This window comes from Anguilla rostrata, chromosome 4 (assembly GCF_018555375.3).
Source record: "Anguilla rostrata isolate EN2019 chromosome 4, ASM1855537v3, whole genome shotgun sequence".
Lineage (NCBI taxonomy): Eukaryota > Metazoa > Chordata > Actinopteri > Anguilliformes > Anguillidae > Anguilla > Anguilla rostrata.
In genome coordinates, this window is record NC_057936.1 from 45,237,971 (window position 1) to 45,261,411 (window position 23,441).

Sequence of the window (23,441 nt, forward strand, 5' to 3'; positions counted from 1 at the left end):
ATTATTTTGACCACACAAACATTTGGTTGGCTTGTGCTATCGGAGCAGTCAATGAAACATGGATAGATACACCATTGATGACTGCATTAATGTTTAAGCTTGTGAAATTGGGCTCCGATTCCTCCAAAAAGGGGGTGTTCCTTGCCCCAATCTTTTTGCAGGGTAACAAGAGGAAGCAGACAGGCACTTGGTTGACCAAGAAGTTAATGATGAACCTGACTCAGCAGAGTCAATCCTGTGGTCAGTGAGCCAGAGGCCCCAAAGTTCCTGTGTATAGTTATGCATTGTTACAGTGGTATATATATTTGTTCATAACCTTATGTTGTGCTGATGTGGACATTAGCTTTCGCTCGGTGTCCATGATCGTGGTTGTTGCACTTAATTTGGAGAAAGTATATTAAGAGCAGTGGGAGTGGTGGAAATTTTGTAATGATTTCCTCTGATGTGCTTGACTGTGTTTTGATGTCTATAAATACCCCTATAGCATATTTTGTTTAATAAAATGCAAGCAAACTGATCTTCAGTCCAATTAGCTACATGAAGGATTTGATCAGAAAAAGAAATCCTTAATTATATTTTAATGTGAAGTGCTGGAATCTTTGAACCTCCCTGAAGTCTACCCTGAGCCTGCCTTGATCTGATGAGGATTGAAATAACTTTAGTTGTGCTTAAAACACGAATTGAACAAATCAAGTGTTATATTAAGAACCCCTAAACAACCTGGAGATCTTACTGGAACTAAATGGAACAGTGAGGTTGTAGTCAGGTTTTCCTGGTGTCTGCATTTTTTAAAAGAATAAAAAGAAATGAACAATGAACCCTATTCATTAAGATGATGGGAATGACATGAAAAGGTTTTTTTTTTATTTTTTTTAACCTGCAGACACTTTTTTGATGTTGCTAACCCTAGCCCAACACTGCAAGGCATGTTACGTAAGCCGTTTTTACTGATTAATTATTAATAAAAAGAATTCATTAGGGAAAATTATATGAGAAAAATGCAGTAACAGCCTTATGAAACCATCTGCTACATAATTTCAGGCAGTTACGCGGCGGTATAAGCTCAAAAAGAAACTTTAAAGGTGGGTTTCAAAAAGAAACATCCCCACAGACAGTTCATTCTCCCGTGGAAAAGTGGCAGTAAATCTCCTTTGCTGCATACAGTTTAAGCCAAAAGTATATGTACACCGAGACTAAAGACATTCAAACTCAATTTTTGACAACTCTGCACATTTCATGTTACCATACATTTCATGTGTTCAGTCAAGTAGGGTATATAGTTTATTTCCATAAGAGGCCATTTCAAAATAATATCTAAGAGAGATTTATTTCATCTTTTATATACTATATCAGATTTTCAGTGGGTCAAAAATTTACATACACTATGTTAGTATTTGGTGGCATTGCCTTTTAATTGCTTAACTTGAAATCAAATGCTGGGGGTAGCCTTCCACAAGCTTCTCACAATACTTTTCCAGAATGTTTGCCCATTCCTCCTGACAGAACGAGTGGAACTCAGTTCCTTGCTCAGACGAACTTTTTCAGTTCAGTCCGCAAACTTTTTATGGGATTCAGGTCAGGGCTTTGTGATGGCCACTCCAATACTTTCACTTTGTTGTCTTTAAGCCATTTTGTTACAACTTAGGAGCATCATCCTGCTGGAAGACCCAGTTTTAACATCCTAGCTGATGTATTGAGGTGTTGCTTCAGTATTTCTAGATAATCCTCCTTCCTCATGATGCCATCTATTTTTTGAAGTACACCAGTCCATTTTCCAGCAAGACACCCCCATAACATGATGCTGCCACCCCCATGCTTCACAGTTGGGATGGTGTTCTTAGGATTAAAAGCCTCACCCTTTTCCCCCTGTACATAGCGCTGATCATTATGGCCAAACAGTTCAATTTTTGTTTAATCTGATCAGAGAACACAGGTCTTCGTCCTGGTGATCACCTGAAAACTTCATTCTGCCTTTTTATGCCGGTCTTGGAGTAGGGGCTTCTTCCTTGTGCGACAGCCTTTCAGGCCATGGGGATTTAGGATTCTCTTAATGGTGGATGTAAATACTTTGGTACCCAACTCCTTCACCAGTTCCTTTGTTGTTGTCTTGGGGATCATTTGAACCTTTCGGACCAAAGTTTGTTAAGCCCTGGGAGTTAATTTGTGCCTCCTTCCTGAATGATGCAGTGTCTGTGTGGTCCCAAGATTTTTATATTTGCATACAACTGTTTGTTCAGATGCTCGTGGTACCTTCAGTCGTTTGTAAATTGCTCCCAAGGAGGAACAAAGACTTGTGGAGGTCCACAATTTTTTTTCTGAGGTCTTGGCTGAGTTTCTAGGATTTTCCCATGGTAACAAGGGCAAAAAGGCAGTGGCTCTAAAGGTAGGCCCTTAAATACAGCCACAGGTGCCAATTAACTACCAATTAACTCATAATTATGATAATTGGCCAATCAGAAGCTTTTAACAAGTAATTGCATCAATTTCTGGACTATTCCAGTCAGTTAAAAGAGATAGTCAACTTGGTATATGTAAATTTTAGACCCACTTCAATTGTGATGTAGTGAATTAAAGCTGAAATAGATTTCTAATCGATTATTTTAAAAATACCTCTGATGTGAACAAAGTAGATGTCATAATTGACTTGCCAAAAGGAGTGTATGGTAACATGAAATGTGCGGAGCTGTGAAAAAGCTTTTGAATATGAGTTTGAATATCTTTAGCCTAGGTGTATGTAAACTTTTGGCCTGAACTGTAATTCTCGGACAACCCTTTCATTTCCTTATCGAGGCTCCCATATGTTTACAGGCTGTGCTCGCATGGACTGTGTCCTCCCCTTCCCCCCCCGGCTTCCCGAACGAGCTTCATCACTTGGTGATGTCAGTCCCAATTGATATGTCGGAGGAGCTGGGGGGACAAAGGGCGTGGCCGCTCCGCTCTTCCTCTGTGGGTCTAATTGGCGAGAAGTACTTCACATAAAGCCGCTCGTTATTTCAACTTGTGTCCGCCACCCCTGGGTTGTTTTTTTTAAGGGGGAGGGTTCCTTTCTGGCTCTGCAGGTACCCCTGCACTCACAGAGCCATGGGGCCGGTCATTCTCACTGCTCACCTAAAAGTCAGTAACTCAGAAAGTCAGGCCAACAGAATAGGTGACTGTGATGTGAATTAACATAAATCGTTAATCATCAAACATCATTGTCCAATCGATGATTGGACATCAATCACTTTAATTGATCAGTCACATTAAGTGCTATCACCCTGTCACCTAGTTTTGAAATGGTTTTCACCCCTATCCATTTGGCAGAAGATGCCAGAGCCTTAAAACACACACAGGTTCAGGAACAGTTTTATCTGCTGTTTGAATGCCTGACTGCAAACATTATTCATTTATTATTCTTTTATTCTTCAGGAGCACAAACACCCCTGTGTTATTTTCAAGTATGTATGGCCTGCATTTTGTTTTGTGTTTATCATCCTTATCTATTTTCTGTTTTATTCATCTTTAACAAAGAATTCCATTGTATTATTTTCAAATTGCCGATGAACCTTGAGCTTGGAAGGCAGCCTGGGAGTGCTCATGACCAGGATTAGCCACTCCCAGTTTCTGTAGAACAGCGGTCTCCAACCCTGGTCCTGGAGAGCTACAGGGTCTGCTGGTTTTCATAGTGACTGCACTTCATGAATCAATTAGAGCAGTTGATTACACAGTTAACTCAACTCACCTGGTGTCTTGGATCTCAATTGGGTGCTGAATTTAAGGTGAAAATAAAAAACCAGCAGACGCCTGTAGCTCTCCAGGACCAGGGTTGGAGACCACTGCTGTAGAAATTTCCAAGACTCAAAACACGGTGAATCAGGGGTAATGTTACTCATAAGAGAGGCATGTGAAATATTAATTTCTGGACATTGTTTATAAAATTTGACCGGTCGAGGGGACTGTTGTGTTTGATTTTTATTGTGCTGTAAAAACTGAAAATCTAATTTCTCAGTTTCTGTTTTTTGCTGTTTACTCCAGCATTCTTTTCTTGTTAGCTGTCCATCATGCCCGATGATGACGCTTGCTCCGGGGGATGCAATGGTGTAGTCCTTATAGCACCTCTTTTGTCCGCCAGCGGCCCGTTTTGCAGAGCTGAGTTGCCCATACAGGGCTTGGTGGGGTAGGCGGTGGCCAGGCATGCGGATAGTATGCCCTATCCAGCGAAGATGTTTTTTAGCCACTGCTGCTTCCATGCAGATGGAGTTGGTCATGGAAAGAATCTCAGTATGGGGGATTCGATCTTCCCAAGTCAGGCCGAGGATCTTTTGAAGGCATCGGATGTTAAAGGCCTCCAAGTTTGTGACGTGCCGCCTGTATGGGGTCCACGTTTCTGCCCCATAGAGCAGAGTGGAGGCACATACCGCATTATATACGGCAACCTTGGTGCTGACCTTCAGGTTTTTGTTTTCAAAAACCCTTCTGTGGAGGCGCCCAAAGGCTGATGAGGCTTTGTTAATGCGGCTGTTCATTTCACTGTCAAGGGAGGAGTCTGAGGAAAGTGTGGAGCCAAGATAAGCGAACTGGCCCACTACTTTGAGTGGAACACCATTGATTTGGAAGCTGGGGGGTGAAGGAGGTTGGATAGTGAATTGTGCCAAAACTTCAGTTTTCTGAATGTTAACCTGGAGACCAAAGGACTGGTATATAGGCCGGAAATTGTGTTTAGGGCCTGCTGCATGGACTCTGGGCTATGTGCCAGGAGAGCGCAGTCATCTGCGTATTGAAGCTCACAGATTTGGCAGGTCTTTGTCTTTGTATAGACCTGGAGCCGTCGGATGTTAAATAGACTTCCGTCAAGGCGGTACTCCAGGTGAACTCCATCTCTGTGTCCCAGGGCATGATGGAAGAGGTGGGTGATGGCTGAGAGGAGGAGATTGAACAAGACCAGTGCCAAGACACAGCCTTGCTTCACCCAAACGTCGACCTTGAAGGACTCTGGCTTGCATGCCATCATGCAGTTGCTGCAGGACGGAGAGAAACTTGGGTGGTACCCCAAGTTTGGAGAGCTGTTTCCAGAGCATCTCACGGTTTTACTGAGGTATCAACGGCTTTACTGAGGTCGATGAAGGCTATGTACAGGTCTTTGCGCTGCTCTCTGCTCTCCTCTAGTAACTGCCGTAAGACAAAGATCATGTCGGTAGTGGATCTAGACTTCCGGAAACCGCTTTGTGTTTCTGGGAGAGCACTTTCCGAAATGTGTTCCACCAGTCTGTTGAGCATGATTTTTGCCAGCACTTTCCCTGCAGTGGAGAGGAGAGAGATTCCCCGGCTGTTCCCACAAACTGCTCTGTCCCCCTTCTGTTTGTAAATGACCACAATGTTAGCATCCTTCCAGTCCTGCGGGAGGATCTTGGACTTCCAGATGTTTGTGATCAGGAGGTGTAGGCAGCGTGTGAGGAGATGCAATCAGGTCCTGCACTTTTGTTGTTCTTCAAGCCCCTGATGGCTTGGCGGGTTTCAAAGAACTGTGGAGGAGTGTCGAGATGCAGGATTTGTGGAAGATCTGGAAGTTTATTGAGGATGTGAAGATCAACAGGGTTGGTGTGGTTGAGGAGGGTCTCAAAGTGATCCGCCCAGCGACCAAGGATCTCATGACGGTCCTTGAGAAGAGTGTCCCCATCTGCTGATCGGACAGGGGCATTACTTTGTTCCCTGGGGCCATATAAGGCTTTGATAGCATCATAGAAGCACTGGGTCTGCAAAGTTTTGGATTTCTTGAGCCTTCTGCACCCACCAGGTGTCTTCCATGATCCGGAGAGCACGCTGGGTCGCAGCTCTTGGTGGAGGATCCAGGGTTGGACAGGAGAGCTTTGTGGGCTTCATGTTTTGTTTGCAGGAGTGATTGTATTTCGGCAGAGTTGTTATCAAACTAGTCCTGGTGACGTTCCTTAGCAGACCAAGTGCTTCCGATGCTGCACCGTGGATAGCTGTGCGCAGAGCTGACCAATCAGTGGATTCCTCCGGAACTTGATCAAGGTTTCTTGCAAGGAGCCGTCGGAGGTTGCCTGTGGTGGTGGGGTTGTTCAGTGCTGTGCAGTTGAGTTTTCTGTTTGAGGCTGTCCTTGGGCGGCGGGGTTGAATATTGTGGTGTGGGGATGGCTGGTTTAAGCAGCCACACCTGCCCTGGGTCAAGCTAATTAGACCTGGCCAGTTGGATAATTGGTTAAGAATTAGATAATTGGCCAGGCTAATTGGACCCAGGAACAGGAGTGGCTGCACCCAACTGGCCTGGTTGGGTTGCCCGGAGCCCGTGAGGGGGAAAGCCTGCACCAGCCTTCCAGCAGTGCCGACTGGCGGCCACCACAGCCACGAGGGTTCCTGGTCCCCAGCGCCACAAGAAGGCCAGCCCACCAGCCCACCAGCCCAGCCACCCCACCACAGCCCCTGGAACAGCCCAAGCCGGTGACACCCCCACCAGCCAGCCGAGCAGCACAGGATTCCCCGCGCTCCGAGAGGGAGGAGGGGGGAGGGCTGCCTCATCATCCGGGGGAGGGTCACGACTGTACTGGACTGTTCCGGGGCCCTTAAAGTGTTAAGGGCGCTTGGATTTTTTTTTTGTGTTTTTGGTTTTTTTGTTGCTTGGTTGGAGTGCTGGGGGGGGAGTAGGCTTCGGCCAGGGATTCTCCCTGGCCTCAGTTTGGCGTTGGGGGTATGTGGTGTGGGGATGGCTGGTTTAAGCAGCCACACCTGCCCTGGGTCAAGCTAATTAGACCTGGCCAGTTGGATAATTGGTTAAGAATTAGATAATTGGCCAGGCTAATTGGACCCAGGAACAGGAGTGGCTGCACCTGTGCGTAGTGAGGTAATCACTGCGCACAGGTTAAATCTGCCATCCCCGCCCACACAGGGGAGCTTCGGTCATGACTGTTTTAACATCTGTTCCTTGGCGTTAACATCTTGCCAAACCCTCGTTAATAAAATCTGGACTGTTGGAACATCATCTCCCTGTGTCTCTGTGCTGGAGGGCCCCAAAGAAAGCCACTTCGGTGGCCTGTGGCAGGCGTGTTTGCCACAGTGGCGCCCAACGTGGGGCCGCTCCGGCACAAGAAAGAGGCACAGGAGGGCCAGCCAGGAAGCACACTGGAGGAGGGACAGCTGAGGTGTTCCCGACAGGGCTTCGGGTGGATCCTCCAGGCCAAAAACGGGGAGCGGGAGATGACCACGGGGGGGGAAGGAAGCGATCCTCAGCTGGGACGCTGGGGAGCTGGACCTGGCCGTGAAGGCAGGTCAGCTACGGGCGGTGCACGAGAGGTGGTCGCGCCGTGAGCTGGACTTGGCCGGGAAGGCGGGTCAGCTACGGGCGGCGCACAAGCAGTGGCCACGCCGTATTGCTTCCTTTCTTGTCTGTTGGTGGTTTTAGTTCGTTGTTTCGGCCTGGTTGGGTTGCCCGGAGCCCGTGAGGGGGAAAGCCTGCACCAGCCTTCCAGCAGTGCCGACTGGCGGCCACCACAGCCACGAGGGTTCCTGGTCCCCAGCGCCACAAGAAGGCCAGCCCACCAGCCCACCAGCCCAGCCACCCCACCACAGCCCCTGGAACAGCCCAAGCCGGTGACACCCCCACCAGCCAGCCGAGCAGCACAGGATTCCCCGCGCTCCGAGAGGGAGGAGGGGGGAGGGCTGCCTCATCATCCGGGGGAGGGTCACGACTGTACTGGACTGTTCCGGGGCCCTTAAAGTGTTAAGGGCGCTTGGATTTTTTTTTTGTGTTTTTGGTTTTTTTGTTGCTTGGTTGGAGTGCTGGGGGGGGAGTAGGCTTCGGCCAGGGATTCTCCCTGGCCTCAGTTTGGCGTTGGGGGTATGTGGTGTGGGGATGGCTGGTTTAAGCAGCCACACCTGCCCTGGGTCAAGCTAATTAGACCTGGCCAGTTGGATAATTGGTTAAGAATTAGATAATTGGCCAGGCTAATTGGACCCAGGAACAGGAGTGGCTGCACCTGTGCGTAGTGAGGTAATCACTGCGCACAGGTTAAATCTGCCATCCCCGCCCACACAGGGGAGCTTCGGTCATGACTGTTTTAACATCTGCTCCTTGGCGTTAACATCTTGCCAAACCCTCGTTAATAAAATCTGGACTGTTGGAACATCATCTCCCTGTGTCTCTGTGCTGGAGGGCCCCAAAGAAAGCCACTTCGGTGGCCTGTGGCAGGCGTGTTTGCCACAAATATCTATGAGGAGTTTGGATCTGACCATAAGATGATCAGTCCAAAATTCAGCCCTGTGCATGACTCGGGTGATGAGAACATCCTGTCTGTCCTTTTGACGGACAATGATGTAATCCAGGAGGTGCCAGTGTTTTGAGCGGGGGTGTTGCCAGGTGGTTTTGAGCCTGTTCTTCATCTGGAAGGTGGTATTGGTATCCAGCATTCAGTCCAGTAAGGTACACCACACGGCATTAGCAGTGGAACATATTTTAATCTGGAGAGCTCATTTAAAAAATGGCTTCATATATAACTTCATGTAAAATGACAAAGAGATGGCTTTACACAGAATGGGTATGTTTATGGCCCCAATCTGAAGCTTATGGGTGACCTTTGACCCGCTAACACGGGCCTGTGGTGTCTGTGGCAGGAGATGCAGGGAAAGACCCCCCGGGAGAGGGACAGGGGAGCGTGGGTGGAGAGGGGAAGCGGAATGCCAGAGGGCAGTGGTGACTGCGACGACGAGGACGGCTGCCAGGGCTCTGGGGACAAAGCAGACGGTGAGTCTTCCTCTCCTCCCTCCTTATCCTCCTCCTCAGTTTTCATCCTCTCTCCTCCATCGCCAGCCCTAAGCACCCCTGTGCTGCATTTCATCCATCTCCATTACCTCATGCCCCCTGTGTTCTGTGAAGCTCCCAGAATGCACATCTCCATCCTGCACCCCACACCACATTGCTCACAACCTCCACTCAAGAGGCACATGCCACTCTTATCATCTTACTAACCCCACGCCCCTTGCTAACCCCACTGCTCCAAACATCAACCACAACTCAACCCCACTGTCTTCAAACCTCCATAACATAATCCTCATATACCCCTTATTCCTACACCCAAAACCAACATCCCTCTCTTTACTGTCTTCCTGATAGACCACCCCAGTCTGCATCACTTTCTCATCTTTCCCCCAGTTTCTGTAATCTCCGCTGACTCATCCACCCCTCCCACCTGCCTTAGAAACTCCCAGAAGTGTGTGCTGCTCAGGTTCTCATGTGTGTGCATGCGTGTGTGTCTGTGTGTGTCCGTGTACATGCATTCCTGCGTGTCTGTGTTATATCATGTGAGGTGAAGACTCTGTGTGTCCTACTGATCTCTAAACAGGAACATTTTCACACACTGATTTACCATACAGGATATTCATAAGCCCCTGGGTCTTTCCCCATTCACATGCGCAGTCGATCCCTGGTATACACAAAGACCTTTGCTTGTCATTTTATGAACCTGCATACAAATGGGCTGGTGTGCCAGAGGTGGACTACACGAAACCACGGCACTGTCAAGTGGCTGCATCAACTTAACTTTAGTTCAGAGCAATGCTGGCTCTGTGATTGGCTGTCCGGTCACTTTTTTATGACTAATACACCTCTCAGCTGACAGCACACAGCAACGGAACTCTACAGGAAGCTTCTTTAGCTCAGTGTGCCCATGAAGAACAAAGAATTATCAGTGCGGAATGAAGGAGTGCACTTATTTCATTATGCAATGCTGCTTTTTTATAGTATGCCATGCATTCTTTTTTTATTATTATGAATCACCAGCAGCAGTCTGATCCAACTTTAAAAAAAAAAAACCCCCCACTGTGTTAACAACCAGTAGTACATCAACTGACTTTTGCCGTGCTTAAAAATAATGTATATTATGCCTTGAGTGCCAGTGGTGCCCTTCTCTTCATGCGCTCTCCCTCAATTGTTGCGTGGCTGTCTGGCTTTGTTTGGTTCATCTGGCATCATATGCTGAGTTCTACAAGGGCAGCAGCTCATTAGTGGCCTCTGTGACCAATCCCGGGGCCAACACTGAAATTAACTGTCGTGATTCGCTGGTATCAAACTGTGGCAAAACGACTTGTCTTTGGAGAGGGGCAGTAGACTGGTCCAGTGACTGTGTGTTTGGTGTCTAACGCCCATGCATGTGGGTTCATTTTGTGAACCCACATGCATTCCATTTTGTCTTGAGCAGGCAAAATTCTCCACACCCTGAATTAGAATGGGGTTTTCTTTTAGTGGTTTGCAATCGTTTGAGTAATTTTGATGGAGGCTATACCATGACGAAACATCAATGCTTTTAATATGGATTAAATACACTACATGGACAAAAGTGGACACCTGACATCCAAAATCTCATCCAAAGTTATGGGCATTAAAACCACCCTTTGCTGCTATAACAACCTCAACTCTTCTGGGAAGGCTTTATACTAGATATTGGAGAATTGCTGTAGGGATTTGCTTCCATTTAGCCAGAAGAGCATTAGTGAGGTTGGGCACTGATTTGGCAATTAGGTCTGGCTCACAGTTGGGTTTCCAATTGATCCCAATGGTGTTGGATGGGGTTGAGGTCAGGGCTCTGTGCAGGCCAGTCAAGTTCTTCTACATTGTTCTTGACATAACCATTTCTATATGAACCTTGTTCTGTGCCCGGGGGCACTGACAGGCTGAAACAGGAAAGGGCCTTCCCAAAACTGTTGGGGGAGCACAGAATCTGATTGTATGCTGTCGCATTAAGATTTGCCTTCACTGGAACTAAGGGGCCTTGCCCAAACCATGAAAAAAGTCCCCAGACCAAGGAGTGGCCAGATACCTTTGGTCAAATAGTATATATAAGCAGATATGTTTTATATTTAATATATTTTGCCTGTGTGTTTTTTTTCTTTTTGAGCCTGACCTCAGGTTGGTTTGTGTATGATCACTTCAGATTCCCAGTGGTTTTGTTTCCTCAATAGAGACCGTGAAAAGCACAATAGAAGAAGGTGCCTCATGTCTCCCCTCTGACCCCACGAGACACAAGCTGTTGCCATAGAAAATCGGACGATAAATCACGCCCCCTTCCGAGGTGTTTAACCTTCCAGCGAGTTGCCATGCATCACACCTGGGAATGAACGCCAGGCGACGTTTGGGGTTGATCCGAGAGCTCGCCCGTTCCCTGTCTCTGCTTCATTAAGACCCTTCCAGATGGACCGGGGGGACCGGGGACAGGACAGCGTGGCGGGAAACAGCTGGCCTCAGCGGCGAGTTGCTCCCGCTCTTCAGGGGCCTGTCTGTGTGAAGAAACGCCCCCCGGAGGCTGCCCTTTGGGCCGTATTACCCACTGGGTCTGAAAGGCCGTCCGATATCGAATAAAAGCCTCAGTCCTGATTTTCCAAACCAGCTTACCACCAGTGTAAACCACCTGTTTACATGACAAAAACAGCTCAACCTGCCGTTTGTCAGGTGCTCAGTAAATTATGTTTAATGGGCGCAGGTGTTTTCTTAGCTTTTTCCCCCCGTTTTCCTTCTTGTGAGTGGGATGTATTCCAGAGGGAAGCCGACAGAAAAAGAATAAATTCAGGGTGACTTCAATATTCATAAAATCATATATTGTGTTTTTGTGGGAAACAGTTGAGTATTCTTTGCTGTCTTCTGACATAGCTGACTAAATCCCTCGAGAAAAAATAATAATTTCAACATGAAAATAAGACAAACAAACAAGCCTTAAACATAAAGCCTTCTGATATGATGATAATAAATGCAGTGAGTAGTTTTTTCACAGCACATTGTCAAGTATTACAAGCATATACCTTATTATTTGTGTCTTACACTTAATGTATGTACAGCAATAACTGCCACAGCTGCGATACAGCATTTTATGACTATGACTGTGGTGCTTTATCTCAAATAATGAGGCTTGGAACACGCAGCACAACCTATACCCCACATTTTTCCATATTATGCTTTAGTTTGGATTAATCAGCAGCAGGAACAGTATGCAGTATGCAGCCTGTGGCTTGTGCTGGATGGTGGGAGCAGACTTAAGGGCTTAAGATGGGTTTCACTGATAGCCTCATCCAAGGCCAAGCCTTACTGTCTCTATGGATATGGCCGTCAGCTAAAAATGCTCAACAGATTGGCACGCGCATATGTACATATGTACATATGCATACGCATACGTGCACACACATATATACACCCACACATACACACACACAGACTTACACAGACACACCTATTGTATGAACACAACACAATCTACTTCTGTTCTCAGAAATAAGGGAGATGTCAGCCTTTTCTGTTAAATTATATTTTCCTCTAACTGCAACTCCCTGAATTATACGACTAAAAAGGGAAGCTTTGGTCTTTTTTCAAGGCAGTTTTCTTCCCTCGTTGAGTTAAATTAAAAAATGTATGAAATAAGTACATGGTTGAAAAAACACTTTCCTTGGCCAGAACATGGTAATATATATAATATCCTTACATTTATATAGCACTTTTCTGAATGCTCAAAGTGCTTTACAGTGAAGGGGAACTCACCCACCACCAATGTGTAGCACCCACCTGGGTGATGCACGGCAGCCATTTTGCACCAGAAAGCCCACCACACATTAGCGAAGGTGGAGAGGGAGAGAACATTTATTTAGCTAATTAAATCTGGGGATGGTTTTGGTGGTAAGTTTTGCGAGAGCCAGATCTGGGATTTAGCCTGGACACCGGGGACCCCCTACTCTTAGTGTAAGTGTCATGGGACCTTTAATGACCACAGTGAGTCAGGACCTCGGTTTAACGTCTCATCCGAAAGACAGTAATGAAGCTCAGTGATTTCCGAAAGATCAGCAATTCTTTTACCTGTGTGTAAAGATTTTTTACACTTTTTTCTTCGCTGTACTCTTTTTTTCTGTTTCTGTTTTAAAAAAAAATTAAAATACACTAAAATTAAAGTGATGCCTGTAAATGCTAATGGCCGAATGGTCAAATGGTCTGTACAGGCAGTGACCAGCAGCAGTGAATCCATGGCTGTCTGTCTCTTCCCATGATTCCTGGCTTCGTAGCAATGGTCTTATCTCTCTGCCAACAGCAGCTTAGAGTCTATGCTGGTAGGTGGGAAGGGGGGGGGCAGTGGATCCTGTTATACAATGGGTGGGTAATACAGGCTGGGGTGGTGTTGAGGGGTGTTCATAGTTTTTTTCAGGTCCCTTGGTAACAGGCTGCAGCTGTGCGTCTGCTTTTGTGGGCTTGTCTAATGGTCGCCAGGCAGCTGTGCTGAGTCACAGTCACGGCACTGGCGCCACAACCGTGGTATCACGGGTTTGAATCCTGGCAGGGACAAAGCATGGGGCAATGAGAAAGCTCCAGCTGTATAAATTGACATCCAAGTGTAACCGGTGTATACGAACATTCTTAATAGTCTGGACATTTGAGTTATTTATTTATTCAGTGCCACATCCACCAGCATTGTTTCGTTCTGAGTCCTGGTGCAGGATCTTTCTAGAATAGTCCCTACTGATGTGCGTGCTCAGACTCAGAACACACTAGATTTAGATTAGTGTCTTTCACCTTTCATCTGCTTCTGTTGCCATGTAATTTAGCATCCTGGTTATGTAAGGGGAAAATTTAGAAGCTTCTGGAAGTATTGTCATTGGTCTGAAATAAACTGCCGCAAATATACACTCTGTATATCTTCCTGTTTGTCTGCGAATGTCACCTCAATTTGCTGAACTCCTTCTCTTTCTCCATTTCTGACTCTGTCTGTTTTCTTTCTCTCTGTCCCTGTGCGTGTTTATTTGCGGTGTGAGCATAATGACACCCGTCACTGTTTTGTGCGCCAACAAAGAGAACCATGATGGAAGAAGTGTCACTCCCTACATTTCAGGCCGGGCTGAGCGCGAGAGAGTTTTACGATACGTGTCAATCAAAAAAAAAAGCTGCGCCCCAGCAACAGCTGCTACCCGCAGCCAGTGATGGATGGCAGCAGTGGAGCCGCGCGCCACCGCGCACTACAAAAATGGAGCCTGAGAGCGAAGTTATCCGCATTGCCTCTCCTCATAAATTCACGCAAAGACAAAAACGCAAGCGGCGGCCGGATCACCGTGTCGTATCCAATGACTGCTGCAGTTGCGCAGCCCTGGCTTATTTTACAGGTTTACTGAAAAGGCTGGTTTGTCAGCATCACACGGCACAAATATCGTTTTCACGGGGATTGCGGGGAGCAGATATCGGAGCTCTGCTGACGTCGAGGGAGTCATTTTCCCTTAGCCGCTGATTGTCGCCGATCCCCCGTTTCACCTTTTTCAAATCCTGATCTGAGAGAGAGAGAGAGAGAAAACTGAAGGACTCGTTGAATCTTAAGTGCGTCACCCTGGCCCGAATGAGTAAACGGCGAGTAACTCCGTCCAATCACTCGCCCCCGCGCTGATTGCAGCACTTCGGCATCTGAGTTTGTGGGATTAAATGCAGTCTCAGATAATGTTGTGTCTGGGTCGACAGGCCCGTAACGCCACCCCTCATCCCCATTCCACTGATTTCAGTCACGTGAAGCATCCAGACTGGCAGCTCTAGGCAGGTTTCATTGGCACAATAACCCAAGCCATCTCTAACCAGAAGTCCACCCAGTTTGGGTGTTCACGTTCCATGCAATTCCAGGCTGAAATGGAGTCATTTGCCATATTATTCAGCATAAAGCTGTAGCCTTTCAGCATTTAATGTTCAACATTTTTACTTCTTCGCCATGTTGTGAACAATCTTCAGTCTGGAGGTGCTGGTCTCTCAGAGTGGATGGTGTGTGCAGTCCAGAGCTGTTGGGAGAAACAGGATGTGGCCCCCACATGCTGGAGTTTCCATGTGGCCAATGCCGATGCAGTCCGGTTGCTAAATGTGCTCATGGTAATTAACAGTCTGGTTTCTAATTAACAGGCCAGTTGCTAATTATCAGTCAGGTTGCTAATTGTGCTCATGAGGTAAATTACACTAATGGCCATGTGAAGTACAGTGTGGTAAGTGATGTCACTGTCCAGCCTGTCTGTGCTAAATCTACATGTTGATTTCTAGCCCTAATCGGAGCCAGCACCATTATCTGAAGGCATGAAATATGACGTGCCAGTACGCCAATCTGCCTCCGCTCCCTCCCAGTCCTGAGCACTGAACGGACCTGTGGCTGGATGTGGACCTCGCTGATGGACGCTGTTGTTCTGCCAGTCGTTAATGTAGATTCTGCACAAACTCTCAGAAACGAAGGACAGAGTTATTGGAGGAGGCAGTGGGAGGGTGGCGGCCTAACTGTTGTTTTTCTAAACAAGCTGTGAACAGTTGTGATATGGCACATGGACCCTGCCGCTGCCTCAGAGCCCTGTGTGTCTGTCACATCTGGCCCCGGCAACTGCATCATGGGAAATAATCACAGCTTTCATAGCTGGAATGGGTGTCCCTACTGCAGGCTGCAGGATGTGTGTGTGTGGCCACGCACACGTCTGTGTGTGTGTGCGTGCATGTGTGTGGGCATGTGCATGTGTGTGGGTGTGCACATGTCTGTGTGTGTGTGTGTGTGCGCACGTCTGTGTGGGTGGGTGTGCGCACGTCTGTGTGTGTATGCACACATGTGCATTTAACTGTTTGTTAGTGACTGATATTCCTTGAGATTAAGCAGCTGTCTCTGTGGCATCTGTCCATGTTGGAGGGAGAGAGAGAGAGAGAGATAGAGAGAGAGAAAGGTGCTGGTCCTGCTGCCAGTTAGCTGTTAAGTGGACTGGTGGGCCTGGTGTGATACTAGATTCCAGTAAATACGGAATTCACTTCAACTAAAAAAGATTAAGTTTCCCAGAATGCTTTGTGTATCTGTATTCAGACCTGGCTCTAGGAGCGCATCATTGATATGCTGGTAGTACTGCTGTGGGGGGGAAGGGATAAGGATTTTGTTTAAATATATGTTTACACTCACACACAGACACACATGCACATCCACGCAAGCACACACACATAGACTCACACTTACACACACACACACACACATAGACTCACACTCACACACACACACACGTAGACTCATGTAGACACACACACAGACTGCGCCGGACCCCTCAGGCTGAGTGAACTTGACAGATACCCTGTCAGGGAAGGAGCCGTGAGGCGGGGCCCAACTTTAAAGGGATTCTGGGAGTTTTGGCTCTTGCTTCTCCGTTTCTGTGGAAGCTGGTCCTGATGCTTCCAAATTAGGTTTCATTGAGAGGAGAGAAGGTGGACAGCCTGTTCATTTTTTAGCTCCCTGTGGGACTAGAAGGTGACAGTAGCGTCCTGACCAACAGCCACGTGACGAGTTCGGCTTCAGCTCTTCCTTTCTCTTACCCCCCCTTACCCCTGCCCACCCCTCCATACCCTGACACTAGCAGCATGGAAAACAGAGATAAGCAAAAGAGCGCCAGGCGGACAGAAAGAGCCACAGCGCCGAAAACCGCCAGCTAATCCCACCGCCTGCCTTCATTTGCAGCATCAATTATTTACATGGGCTGGCTCTGTGGGTCGGCTGAGGGGTCGTTAATTAACGCCACCACCCCCCCCACCCCCCCGCCCTCAACTGAAATTTTAGAGAGCACGCCCCTCTGCAGCCGAGCCGGCCGATTAGCCAGACCCGGGAAGAGGGAGGCCGCCTCCCCGCTCTCTCCCGAACTGGACGCATCTTTGAAACACAACAGAATTTTATTTCTATTCGTTTTTGGAGTTGGCTGGGTTTTATTGTTCCCTGCCCTCCGGCATTCTATATGGGCGTGTTTTTCAGGGGAACCTTTCTCTGAAGATGCTGCTCTTGTAAGCTTGTGTCGAGCCAGGCTGTCATTATGGGATACAGATTTTTTCAGGCCTGAAATTTTTATGCTCCAATGGGATCTGTGGACAGAGAGCCCTTGGCATTCTCACAATGTCACAATGTGATTTCCAATATTGCGGGAATGTTTTGTTTGCTTACAAAGTAATTGGGTTGCAGATGGAATGTGGGCCTTAGTTAAGGGGGGGGGGGGTCGGGGGGTGGGGGGGAAGCTCCTCTGTCCCCTTTTCAGGATCACCTGAGACCTGGGATTGATTTAACCATCTGAACAAACAGGACCTCAACGGCCAGATGGCTACAATCAGCACCCAGTGTTCAATAATGTTTTGTCTCAAAAGATTTCCTGTAGAATTCCCAGAATGCATTGCTGTAATCTCTGGGCAGAGCATCTGCAGTTGTGAAGAGAACCGCATCCGTTGGTGTGGCTGTCAGGTGCTTTGTCATCTGGAGTTTTTGTTTTTCATGACGGAAAAACAAACAGAAGTATACGAACAGAGAACAGTTGCCCGTGAAAAATGTGGGGGGATAAACAGTCATACCTCATTAATTACCTTTCCCAGGCATGTAGGCTTCTTCAGACATTTCTTTCATCACAAGCCTGGACCGTAGAATGCCTCTCAGGCACTGCTGGACTGCAGAGGAATACACTGTGCGCACGACATGAGTGTGTGTGTGTGTTGTATGCGTGTGTGTGTGTGTGTGTGTGTGTGTGTGTATATGCTTGTGTGTGTGTGCATGAGTTAGTGTGCATGTATTACTATCTTTGTGAGAACCAAATGTCCCCACAAGGATAGAAAGATGAGGAAAATTATGCAAGGTGGGAACCTTTTGCTGGTCCCCACAAGTTCAAGAGGCTGTTTTAGGGTTAGGACTTTGGGTTAGGGTTAGGGTTACAATTAGGTTAAGGTTAGGGTTAAGGTTAGGCATGTAGTGGTTGGGATTAGGGTTAGGGTTAGAGGTTATGGAATGAATGTAAGTCAATGGGAAGTCCTCACGAGTTTAACAATATACACGTGTGTGTGTGTTGTATGTGTGTGTGCGTTTATCTGCTTGTGAGTGACAGATACTGAGATTAAGGTCAGGAGTGTCTTACTAGCAGCAGTGATGTTCTTCCTCATGTGCTCCTGCCACTCCTTTGGGGGATTCTGAGAACTGTTGGGGGACCAGCACATCACTGGTATCCATTATCCAGTGCTAGGGATCCGTTGACCAGAGTGGTGTAAAGTATACAGAGAGGGCCTTAGCCTCCTATCACGGGACCAGTTTTTGTGAGCAGGCTCGTATTTGCTCACAGCTTTTCTTCATCGCAGGAAACCGCGGGACATAAAACTGAAACCCTGCTGATTGTGCCGCTGACTAATTTCCCTTGGCTTGGCCGAAGCAATATTTTGCACTAATAGCTGATTTTGCACACCTTAATGGCTCTGGGCATTGTTGTAAATGGCAATTTGGATCTAACTGAAGGTTGTAACTGGTTTTGTGGTTTTTGGCTACTGCCAGTGGTGTAACAAGCAGGAAAGCTCAAGATTTGACATTTCCTGCAAGAAAAGCTCTGATCAGTGCTGGTCTGTTCTTCCTCTCTAACTGCCTATGCGCGGGGTAAAGGAGCTGCTCTCAAATAAAGGAGATGGTAGTGAAGCCTCTTTGATGGTCCCCCATTGTGTGAGCACTTAGCACTAATACAACACTTTTTAGGCCCGTTAGCAAGCGCTTAGTCCTTTTTACAGAAATCCATAATTGGCAGGGAACCGTGACGTGAGGCGAATGCTGATGAGTGACAGTTGAGTTTTCATTAGTCGTTTGGACAAGTAAAGCAAATGGCACTTAAATATTGAAGTGTGGGCTGTCTGTAATCTGCCCAGGGTTGGGTGTGGTCTGATTTCAGCTCAGTGAGGACACACCCACCTCTGCCCCTTGTGTTGCATCTCGTTACCCACCTCATTCCACCTGGAGGGGGCAGTTAGCTTGGGGTTGTGGGTCTCAGCGAATCGGAAATGAAAGGGTCTGCCGGTAATATCCGCATACTCCAACGTGGACCTTGCGGTGGGATTACAGCCGGTCCGTGCCGGACCCCGGAGCCCGGTCCACACCCCCCGCTACAGGTGCGTGCCGCCTACTCCCACCGGCTCCCCAGGGGCAGGCTGCTGGAATGTGCGCGTCCCTGCCAAAACGCTCAGATGCCGAACACCTTGTCATCTGTTATCCGCTTCCTTTCTGAACACGCTATGGGCTTCTCTTTTCTTCCTCTCCTCATCTCAGCCGGCTTCTTTTACACACGTTTGCCACTGAGAGTAATAAGAGCCGGCCTTTATGAGGAACAAACACTGGCACCCCATTCTCCCTGTCACGCGCTGTCCGTGTCAAACCGTACCCAAGCGCTTTCTGCCGAAACTGAGGTAACCCTGCACAACAGCAGTCAGAAAAATACCAGTTTGACTGTAAATGTATTAGAAACCAAATCTTGTTCAGATTTTGTGGAGGCGGGTTGTAGAAAAGGGTCTGAAGCTTTGGCTTTCCCTTCTTCCATTATCATGTCACGCTGTATGAGTGCGGTTTGAGATACGCAGGCCCTCCTCACAGCACACATGCTGCACTGCGCAGCCACAGGCCTGTGATGATGTCCCATCGAAAGGAGAGCCAGCACGCACAGATCACAAGGCTTTCCTGCCTGCTGAAGGAGATGCAAGGCCTCCAAAACTTTGTGTCTGATAAAGAACAACAGGAGCAATTGATGATAGTCTTAAGAATCCCAGATAAATACCATATGCGTGTCACACATGTAGCTGCAGAGCTGCCAGACTGCTTCCCAGTCTAGTTTTATTCCAGTGAATTCCGTTATATTCTAAAACAGACGGCTGCTGGGTGGCTCATTCGGTTAAGGCGCCGAGCTATGGTGCATGGATGAGCCCCACGGTCTCGGGTCGAGTCCGGACCACGCCAGTACAGACTCTGGTCAGTAGCTCTAAAGGGCAACATGCAATTGCCAATTGCTCAGGGTATGGGTGGGATCCAGTTGGTATGGTTCTGCATTTCATAGCTCACTAGCGACCGCTGATGTCTGTATCACTGATGGGGTTTGTATCATTAACCCCTTTGCACAATGTCCCTAGTGGTCGACATGCTGGCATGACTAGATTGCTCAATTCAAACATTCTGTGCTCCTGCAACCACATTTTGAGTTAAAAACACAAACTCTGTGTTCTAGCTTTATTAGTAGACGATTCAGGACAACTATACCGAAGACTGAGCTTTTAAGCGCCAAAATTGTCAAAAAAATTGTTGCGCTGGTTGTCCATTTACCAAGAACCCCTTCCCTGCAGTCTCATCTGTAACTACACCCCCCCACACATGACACACTGGGCAATAGTGTCTATCTGGGATACATGAAAACATTCTTTTATCACTAAGAATTTGTATTCCGTTGTAGTAACAAGATAAAGCCAACAATAGCCGAAGGTATGCCAGTACAGCTGTGAAAAACGCTGCACACTGAACACTGAAATAAACTTTTTCATTATAAAATTTTTCGAAAATGATACCATGTCATTCTACTGTCAATATCTGCAACTAAATATGGAATAAATATACAACCTTACCATTGGTTTTATGTGCAGAGATGTCCCTTTCGATACTGAGTGGTAATATATTGTCTTGGACAATTCGTTTGTGAAATATGCATTCATTTGTGATGCCTGGGTACCTTCCAAAATAGCTGTGCATAATACCACACGTGTTGTTTACGGTGTTGTCGTCCTTTGTAGTTCTATCTGGCTTGATCATCAATTAATCTGTCCAATAGGTGATTGAATAAGCTGTCCAACAATGTATAATATGTCTAATTTTACTTTTGGAATAGCGTTTTAGAGCTCAGTGTAACCAAAAGTTTTGTCTCATTATATCCAATAGGTGACTGAATAAGCTGTCTAACAATGTATAATATGTCTAATTTTACTTTTGGAATAGTGTTTTAGAGCTCCGTGTAACCAAAAGTTTTGTCTCATTATATGCATTATGCGTTGAGTCTGTGGTAGCAGTAAAAGACACTGCACCTGGCTAAATTTTTTGGGAAATATTATTATTCTTGAGAAATACTAAACATGGCTAAGGCACATGTTTGCTGACAGACCTAGCTGATATACTGTTTTGTGGACTAACTCACAACTGGGGAATGCCAGCATTGATTCTGTCTCTGTCTCTATCTACAGAACACAGATAAGATTTCATCATCCAAATGTAAGCGATACTGCTGAAAATATTACGGTTATATACGGTTATTTTTGAAATTGTTAAACTTTTCTTAAATAGGTTAGTGGTATTTTGTAATGAGGATATTTCACACTGTAAAGTATGTGTTCGTTGGTAGCTAAGTTGTGTTTGTGTTTAATGCACTGGATGTGACCTGAACTAGAACATTGCCAAAACGTGGTGGACGGCTGAATATTGTTTCCATACAAAAAAAAGATCACATACTGTAGAGCACAGAAAAACATATGAGAGTTAATTATTACACATTTAGGTACTGTACCACATTGTGTGATAATGTTTTTGCATTATTTTTAAATTTGATATCAATGTTTCATCTTAAACCTTCATAAGGGGCTCATTTATATACTTTATAATGGATATAAAGCATTTTATTCATTTTTGGAGAGATTTTGGATATGTTTCTGGACCCCTAGATATTGTAGACCACTGTACTGACAGAAGGATTGTAATTCCCACTTGAAAATGATGCAACAGTGAGTTCCTTGTATTATAAATTGTACAAATGTCTTGCTTCATTTACCATTTTTCAAGTCTCTGTGGTGTTTACATCTGGAGGTTTGGCAAGCTCCAGATTCTTGGTTTTGTTTATTGTCTAGTAACTGCTGTCTGTTACAGTGCCACACCTTTCCAAAGATGCTTAGTATGCAGTTATGGAAGGTGCCATTTTATGTTTTTTTCAGACTTGTTGACCGCAAGAAACAAACCAATCTCTGCAATTCTTAAACAGTGCTCCTTGGGTTATTAATGGCCTCCCTCACCATCTTCCTCACTGTCCGTGGGGACACCATGCACTTGCTTCCTCTTCCTGGTAAATTTGCAACCATTCCATATGTTTTACACCTTTTTATTATTGCCCTTACAGTGCTAAGTGGTATGTTTAACCGTGTATGTCTTTTTTTGTACCCCTTACCAGACTTGTGATGGTAAATTACCATCTGTTTTTTCTGAATTGAGTTATTTGGCTTTTCCCATGCTGATGGATGACAAAGGGATTTTGTATGCTTGTTACCTCATTTTTATTCTCTAGTGAAACTGGAAGTGATGGAATGACACAATATAGTTCCTTTAGACTGAGATGAAGTAAATTAAGTAAAATTGTATTGAAAATTTCATTTTGTTTGATTTCACTTACAATACTTTTTAGGGGTGCCAATAATTATGGCACCTATGGTTTTCAGAAAAAATTAGATTACTTATAAAAAAAAATAAAAAAACATTGAAGCATGAGAGTAAATGTATTGAAATAAAAGTATACAGTTTTCCCATATGTTTGAACATAACATATAGATTATTATCTGTGTCATTTATTATATGCAGCCTTTTTTCTTCATTTTTATTAAGGGTGCCAATAATTCTGGAGCCCACTGTATATGCAATCTCTCAGTATTTCATTGCAAACTAAAAAAGAGCAAATTTATTTTTGATTTTTTTTGCATTTGTGGCACTTTATTTCTTCCAAAATTATGAATATAAAATAATCTATGTTAGTATTGTAAATAGTACAAATGTCTTGCTTCATTTAAGCCATTTTTCAAGTCTTTGTGGTGTTCACATCTGGAATTATAAAGCTTTAAATAGGGTACCCCTTAAATGGGCAAGGATTGGCCAGATGTGAGCTAAGGGGTTAAGAAATGTATTAAGTTACAAAAAGTGTTTACGTCTAATCTAAAGACGTGGTTCAACTACTTTAAAACAATTAACAGAGGTTACAGACATGGACAGTACCACAAGAAATGAATGAGAGAAGATACCAATCCACAGCTTTTGTCCCAAAGTAATCCAAAATGCAGAAAACAAAAGACAGCAGAATAGTCGAATAGAACCAGAGATGAAATGTAGAATGACAGGACTCAGATGCCTACTTCCAACTGTTATAAACTACCTCCGTCCAAGTTGCCCAAACCTAACTGACTGACCAAAAGGAAGCCACATATTTTAACAGATGAAAAAGAGGAGGGGGCAGGGGCATGGACTCCCCATTCGACACACACACACACACAGATTCACACCTCAGATGGTACCCCTCCAGTTCCTGCTCGGTCTTATCTCCAGGCTATACTGGCTGAGCACTTTGAAGCTTCCTCAGGCTGAGAACAGCCAAATAGTGAATTACATGTCTGGCACTGCTATATATGTGCAATCTATCAGTATTTCATTGCAAAATAAAAAAGCCTAGACAATTACATTTGTGGCACTTTAGCACTTTAGTGTGGCACAAGTTAATATTGTTAATGGTACAAATGTCTTGCTTCATGTAAGCCATTTTCCAAGTCTCTGATGCTCACATCTGGAGTTATAAAGCTTTAAAGAGGGGACCCCTAAATGGGCAAGGATTGGCCAGATTTGGCATGTGCGCTAAAGGGTTAAAATTCCAGATTAGGGTGGTAA

General features: G+C 45.8%; 1 protein-coding gene across 3 annotated transcripts in view; it reads left to right on the plus strand.

Moving 5' to 3' along the window:
- The window catches only part of gpc5b (glypican 5b), a 199,502-nt gene that overhangs the window by 152,064 nt on the left and 23,997 nt on the right, over window positions 1-23,441 (plus strand). For all 3 annotated transcript variants that reach the window (XM_064332734.1, XM_064332736.1, XM_064332737.1), the window contains one exon: window positions 8,605-8,734. In XM_064332734.1, the coding sequence (XP_064188804.1) occupies window positions 8,605-8,734 (130 nt within the window). The remainder of the gene's footprint in view (window positions 1-8,604; window positions 8,735-23,441) is intronic.